Genomic DNA, 7,836 nt, shown 5'->3' on the forward strand with positions numbered 1-7,836 from the left:
AGCCAAACAAGTTAAAAAAATCATGAATTCTGATTACATTTTTTGTAATTAAGATGTGTCGAAAGACAATAATTAACTTATAAATAACGTATATGTTTCACCAACATTACCAGAACATTCTTGATCCACATATTAAATGTCCGCTAAAACCCACACCGACGGCAAATATCCATCACCCACTTGCATCAATATAAACGATTTTCTTTTTTTTTTTAATTCCATTACTGAAATTTAATTTCTTAATTTGTTATATTTTTAAACTTACACAAATTCATTATTAAAACCTATCAATGGAATACAGTGTATGCCATAACATCTGTGTTTATTTCTTCTTTTTCTTGCCCTCATCGCCGCTGCTTGCTGGTAGTTCGATATTACGTGGTTTTTGCCAATTCAATGGATGACGGCGGTATATTGGCCATGGTGGAATAGTTATCTAGTGGAATTAAGATTCTGTAAACGAAACGCAGCTTTACAATTTGTTTATAATACTCACAATAGAAGCCAACAGAAATCCTGCACCGAGAATGTAGACAGTTTGCGAAAATTGCTGAATGATAGCGCCCCAGATGAGTCCGACTATGCCGAAAAGTGTAATGATGAAGCGTGAGAACTTCTCCGCTTTGTGCTGGCCCTCATAGTCCTTTTGTAGGGTATATGTGTATTTAATAAGTTAACGTTGCTTAAAATGTATAAAACTTTATATTTACCATATGCGTTTGAATATTAAACATTTTGTAGAAATAATTAACACTTGTTTTTGGCTACGTTGTCAATTTCTGTATAAATCAAATCGACAACACTTGCTTCTTCTTTTTCGGCGTGAATTCACAATGGTGACCGGTAAGTTTGTAGGGCTGCCGTTTGTAAAATAGTGGACATTTTGAATGCTGGATTTTTGATGATAAGATTTGGACATTTATTTATACTGTTATGCAAAAATAAAACAAATAAAATAAATAAATAAAAATAACAGTAATAAATTAAATTAAATAATAACTACCAGACAATTTGGTGTAGTCTACAAAATACTTTTTAAGATATTATTTTATTTTATTTATTCTTAATTTTAAGGTTGTTTATCTTTTTTTAGGAGTTATATTCACATTTCTGAAGAAAGTATTTTTGGCTGAATTTTTTAGAAAAGGCTTTTATGTGAAATCATTCTAAAAAAATGGTATTATCTTGGTCCCGAAGTTAATCGCGAGGAGGACATACAAAAAAAAATATCTTGGAGAAAGATTTTTCTGAAAGAGTGATTTAAAAAATTGAATTATTATATTTTATTCTTTCGATCATCTGACAAATCTATGTAAGAAGGTAGTGTGAAATTTTTAATATACGTACACTTAGTCCAGACGTTTCATCTAGAAATTTTCGGGATGTACATACATATGTATGCAGTTTTGATATCCAAATCCATTTTTTGAAATTGGATAAAACCCTTTAAGGACTGATCACTGTAAAAGTCGCTTATGTCAATAAATGTGTATGCACATACATATGTATGTATGTGTCAAAAAAATGATTGCTAGCATTTAAATTGATGTCGGCGCTTTTGGCAAATTGAATCAAAATGACTTCGTGATTACTTTTTTAATTTTATTTTCAAACAAATTCGTGTTTAATTGCTTGTTTGTAATGCAAACGCTCAGTTGAAACACAAAATAACAGAAAAAAGTTTAGAGTGTAATTGACATAAATATCTACAGGTAGACAAGTTCACACGTATGCACAAAATAATTCAAGCAAAGTCACCTTGCGGATAAAAACAAAACAAATGATAACTTTTGCAGTTTTTTGTTTTTGTATATCAGTAAACACTGCATTGATTGCAGAAGAAAAAGCAATGAAAGTGACGTCTACTCCGTAAGCCGCAAATTGAAGTGCTGGGCAAACTAGTATTGATGATCAATTGGTCTTGCTTTATTGTTTTACACATATTTCGTAATTTCACATTATATATTGCTTATGTGGGGTGTGCAGAGATTGCTAGTGTTGATACTGATTTCGTTTGAAATCCACTTGGATGGACTTTACAATAACCTTGACCGCTTGACGTTGGGATTTTATTGCAATTACTTCGGCTCTCACATACATGTGTACATATGTATATAAATACATATGTAAATGTGTGTGTATTTCTGCGCTATATAGCAGATGAAAATGTGGAAGCTCAATACGAGTGATTCTAATAAAGGACAACCCTAGTTAAGGAAGTAAACTCTTCAGAAGTGTAGAAGGTCACGCAAGTGAGGAAAGTACCTCGAATGTCATTTACTTGGGAGTGGCCAGAAACGATTATTTTACATATGGCTCCAGAAGCTTCCACTCATAGACCAAGTATCCTTTGGGTAGCCAAAGAACATCCGTTTGAAGGCGATCTAAAGTGAGAAGGCGAACCATCCCTCCCCACGGTTGTGCCCTGGGCTAACATCACCGTCGTTCAAGAAGTACGATGGATGGGACAAGGACAGTGACGAGTAGATCCTTGTGGCAATTTACTGCAGTGGCCATATAAAGGAGCGCAAATTCGGTGTGAGATTCGTGGTGGGAAAGACACCGTCACCGAGTCCTGGCATTCACCCAGATGGATGAACGTCTAGCCACAATTTTGCGAGAAATTTCTATAACAGAAATCGCCTTCCGTTTAGCAGATCACGTGAAGAAGCATGAACGACGATAACATCAGATGAGATGCCGTTACGAGTTTCCAGAGAAAGGTTCTGCGGAAGTTTTGAATACTGCAGTCGATGGAACGATGATCTACATATACGAGTTATACGACGACATCGATATAGTTTAGTGAATTAAGGGACGGCGACTACACTTGGAATTTTCAATTGACTTCAAACGACGAAAAGGAAGAACGACTGACGCGCTATTGTAAACTATTGTAAAAAAGGATAATAAAAGACTAGAATACCCTCTTCAATGTTTACTCTGTTCGGATTTAAATAGTATTCAAGTTACTGTTTTATGTGTCGAGTTTCAACCACAGACAAGAGACAGCCAACGGAAGTGGCAGTCACACTTCATGGTCACTGAATGCTTGCCTTCAATTCGTATAACATATACGAGTACTTATCTATACTACTTACATACACTACGTAAATGATGTATAAAAAGGAGGAAATTAAATTGTTATTAAAAACCTTAAAATTTCTAATCATCGTGATTTTGCAACAGAAGTGAAACAAAAGTAAGAAAACGTTGCTAAAATTCGCGTTTACTTTTATCAAAAAAAAGAAAACAAAACAAAAGATCAACAACAGGAAGCCATTTATCAGATATAGTGAGAGTGTAATGATTTCCGCAAGCCCCAAACCAGAGGGGGTCAACATGCCAAATGAATGGAATCGTCGCATGAATCTTTAAACTTGAGGAAGCTGATGAATTGCAGTGTAATAAAAACTATGTTGTATGCGAAATGATGTGCGAAAAGAGAGAGAATGTGCAAAATGCTCATTAATCGTCAAAAACTGCAAATATGTGAAACTTATGTACAAATACATATACACATATATACTAGAAAAATTGCCTGTCACAAGTCAAGTGCAACATAAGAAAACGATCATACAATTCAATGAAGTCATACTGATTAAGGGCACTGAGAGAAATATAAAAATAATAAGCCGCGGGATTCCATACTTTGGACTTCATATTTCAGCGGTATGTTGCCTAAGATAAAACTGTGTCTGCAGTCCTTCATCCTTTGGGATGAGATTACCTTACCTCTGCCAAAACCTTCTGCTGTCATTTGAAGCAGTGTGTATGTGGCAACCTGACCGATTACGAGGTGAATTGGTGTGAGCACAAGCATGATTTCAAGTGCTGCCGTCGCGTATGTGCGTATGGTTCCCGACATGCAGATGCATGCGAGTCGTTGCAATTTCGATAGTTGGAGCCCTATTAAAGTCTGCGATGTTTTTGAGGCCCAAGCCACCGATGTACAACCACCTGACAATCTTTTGCCCCAGCCCCAGGATTTAGCTACGTCTCGTAAACGGGACTATGGTCGTCTTCGAGGGATTAATATTGAGCTCCAACCCAACTGCATCATTCATTAGCCAGGTTTAAACATTGTATTAAGTCGCAAGAGAGTTTACTCAATTTGCCTCTAGCTATAATAGCAATATCATCCGCATATCTCTGACAGCGGAACCCATTCTCAGTTAGCAGAACTAATAAATCGTCCACGTCCTTCATATTTCAGGGATATGCGCCAGTGCAAGGCTATCCCAGTCGAACAAGGTGTGGCAGTGGTCACTGCTCTCCCTGTTGTGCTGAAAAGACACCGTCCGCCCCCGGGGATTTGCATTTCGCGAACGAAGCCATAGCTCACTTGATTTAGTCCGCAGTAAACAGTTGCCTCGGCTATAAACGCGTAAGCGGTGTCTACGCCAGTAAATAAGAAGAAGAAACAGTTGCCTTTCGACTACCCCCAAGCGAGCTGTGTTGTGTTCGACTACGGGTAGACACTGGTGCGCCCGTAGAATGGCAGTAGCTCTCTCTTGCGCGTTGTATATGTCCCGTCGCATCTTTTGATTGCCAAATGCATCTGGCCAGAGCCTTCTTCTTCTGTCTAGCTTTTGCCTATCTCGTACTTACGATGCCAAAATAAATGGGTGATTAAACCGAGGCCTCTATTATTTCTCTAGAAACAATTTATCTTTTTCTTGATTTCTACGCCAACACAACCAGAAACCCAGAATATAGTTGCACCAATTTCCATTATTTGTTGCCTCATTGGACCTGTTGATATTTTTACCTTATTTATCCCAGATAATTTCAATATAGCTTCATTGATTTAAGTATTATCAAAGCCAACAGGGTATCATATATAAGTTTAAGAAGATTTTCTTACAAATTGAACATTGATTGGCCGAATGTAAGTTTGACTTTCATTTCGCCAGCAATCAGTTATGCGCCATTTGCCCCTGTGGCTCGACAATCTTGCCTGCTTACGGTGCCGAATAGGCCTTACAGCACATGTACATATGTATATAATTAATTTGTGTGTTCATACTGTGGCATGTATTTAAAGATAATATTGTTTCTAGTTATTTTGTGTTCGGAGAAATAATTAAGCGCAAATCTTTTAATCTATGAAGCAGTGCATTAGGTTATGACGGACCTTCTAATTGTAATTAGTGAATGATGCCTAATATTGCCATATCTTTACCTTTTAGTAATGCATACCCGAAATAGCTATAGTAGTATATGCTTCATGCAAATTTTCTTTGATAACTTCAAGTTTTATTTGTGGATTATGGAGGTGCGAGTTAGGGAAGTTCAACCGTAATCATCTTTTAAATAGAATTTGTGAGCTATATCGACCAAATTTGCCCAGGATTGACAAAACAAAAAACAAGTTTTTACGTATATACGTGTATTTAATACAGTCTTTATTATGACTTTCAAACTAAGCTCTTGAGCCAATACAAGCAGGACAACGAATAATTAAATTTTCCATACACTTGATATAAGCCTCAGCTGGGATGCCTAAAGTTCAGTGCCTTAAGCAAATTTGTTCTTTTCAATTTTGGCTAATTTGCTAGATTGTTGAATAGTTTCGACGTCAGCCTTTCAAAACATTAATCAAAGTGATTTAAGTCGATCTGTAAGGAAATGTGGAGATCCGCTGCTATCTTTCTCTTGCCAAAGCGTCGATTTTCAAGCACTGCATCCTTAACTTTTTCGATGTTTTCTTCATTTACAGAGTTGGATGGACGGCTCCCAAGAGGCAATTTTCGATGGCTTCACGGCCCTCACTGAATGTTTTGAGCCATTCAAATACGTCTATTCTGATAAAGTGGACTACCCAAACACTTTTGCAGCATTTTAACGGTTCCGTAGCCGTGATCACCTTGTAACACAAAATATCAAGCACATTCGTTGTTAAATTTGTTTCCTTGGTAAAAATCGCCAGATAAACTTTTAATAATTAATGAATAATTAAATTTGTTTCCCTAAGATTACAAACGCAGGCTGAACCATAAGAGAGTTATCAAAATAATGTACTACGAGGTTTGACAATTAAGTAATGAGACTGATTTTATTGCCGCGCTTGTGGTAAACCTGTGACCTTTCTCTTTTTTCGGCATCCCTCCCCTCTCCGTTTATATAAATACCATCGCTCTAGCTTGTTCAGTTCGCCTGCTGAGTCAAGTTCAGTAGACGTATGTTTGTAGTGCTCGTCACAAATATGGAAAAACGAAATCAAGAGCAACTCGTCGCGATAAAATTTTGCGCCAGGTTGGGCGAAACAGCTTCGGAAACGTACGCTAAAATTGTAAGAGTGTATGGTGATAGTGCTCTTAGTTGTGTCCAGGTGTTTTGATGGCAAAAAGAGTTTAAGGAGGGGCGTGAAAGCGTGGAAGACGAGGCGCGGAGTGGGAGACCAGTCTAGGTGCGGACAGACGCGAATGCGCAGCGTGTTCAAGTCAACAGGGTGCGCCTAGACATCGGTCGTAACTGGATCGTTCATAACGACAACGCGCCGTGCCACACCGCCCTCAGCGTGTCCCAATATTTGGCCTCAAAGGGATCGCCGTGTTGCAACAGTCGCCTTATTCGCCCGACATGTCACCCTGAACCCATTTTGAGTCGATTACGGACATCCAAGCGGCCGTGACGAGGGTACTCGCGGACATCCCAGTCGAAGCGTACCAGAAATGTTACGAAGCATGGAAACGTGCTGGAATCGCTGTATAGTTGCCCAAAGGGACCACTTTGAAGGGGATGGCAGAGTTGTGGAATAATTTTCAAATATACGGTTTTTATGGAATCAGTCTCATTACATAATTGTCACGAGGTATGACCCTCAATGGATTAGTTCTCACTTTTTGCCAAGAAGCGTTTTTTCATTAAGATATTTTAATTTGTACTCAAGGTATCGCTTGCACCGACGGACAATCAACCGGCTTTCAACTTTTCTCGTCATCCTGATCATTTATATATATATATCGAACTGGATTATTTTTAGGTGATATGTACAAGCGTTAAATGAACAAAACTCTGCAGCAACAAGTTGCAAGAGTTCACAAATTTCTTTGTTGTAATAAAATAAGCATTATTTTAATAGGAATTGGTGCAAAAGCAACAACAAACAATAATCAGTATAAAAATATGTATATGTACATATTTGTATGAAAACAGTTCAAGGGACAATAACCTGTCAGCTGTCAATGTGTTAATAGGTCTTGCAGTGCTGCCAGAGTTAAAGCGGACATGAAATCGCTTTCAACAAGATTGGCTCATAAATGCAAAGCATACATACATATATGCTTAGATACAAATGTAAGACGCGGTCTGTAAGTGTGTCTAATGACTAGCCGCATAACCGACTGATCAACCGCTCTACTGATTATTATAGAGACATGTGTGTGTGTGGTGGCAATAAATCGCACCAAAAGTAAAAATTCAAATAAAAACGAAAAGGAAATGCTGTTAAGTCCGTTTGTTGCCTTTTTATTACATAAGAGATGGAAAGATGTTACCACGCAGCGTTGCTGTTGTTGTTGTTGTAGTAAGCTAACGCCTTTCATAAGCGCAAGCGTATTCGAATTTGTTAGTCAATATTTTTTTTTAGTAGAAAAGTTGTTTTTGGAGTTGAAATAAAATGCGTTGTTTGAATTTGTGAGAGTGTGTGTGTGTGATATGCTGATTGTGGTGTTTATGCTCTGACATTGTTGTTTGTTTTTGTTGTTTTATTGTCATTTGTTGCCGATCAGGCTGATTAAAGCTATTTGGCAATAATTGTTGGGGCACACGCTGCTGTGTGTTTTGGGACACAGCGACCCCGGAGATACCTGATATGGTACACTCTGGTCT

The 7,836-nt window shown here is 37.8% G+C and overlaps 1 protein-coding gene across 1 annotated transcript; it reads right to left on the bottom strand.

Annotated features, from left to right (window-relative positions):
* Positions 1-198: 198 nt before the first annotated feature.
* Positions 199-879, bottom strand: LOC105232640 (signal peptidase complex subunit 1). The gene is made up of 3 exons (XM_011214414.4): positions 711-879; positions 497-643; positions 199-436 (listed from the first exon to the last, which is right to left on the bottom strand). The coding sequence occupies exons 1-3, from the start codon at positions 732-734 to the stop codon at positions 323-325; spliced, it is 285 nt and encodes a 94-aa protein (XP_011212716.1). The 5' UTR covers positions 735-879; the 3' UTR covers positions 199-322.
* Positions 880-7,836: the final 6,957 nt, after the last annotated feature.

Source organism: Bactrocera dorsalis, chromosome 4 (genome assembly GCF_023373825.1).
Source record: "Bactrocera dorsalis isolate Fly_Bdor chromosome 4, ASM2337382v1, whole genome shotgun sequence".
NCBI lineage: Eukaryota > Metazoa > Arthropoda > Insecta > Diptera > Tephritidae > Bactrocera > Bactrocera dorsalis.

Coding starts and splice junctions, on each gene's coding strand:
- LOC105232640 (XM_011214414.4), bottom strand. CDS start 734: ATGTTTAATATTCAAACGCATATG. Junction 644..710: donor TTAATATTCAAACGCATATG/GTAAATATAAAG, acceptor ACCCTACAAAAG/GACTATGAGGGCCAGCACAA. Junction 437..496: donor GATTTCTGTTGGCTTCTATT/GTGAGTATTATA, acceptor TAATTCCACTAG/ATAACTATTCCACCATGGCC.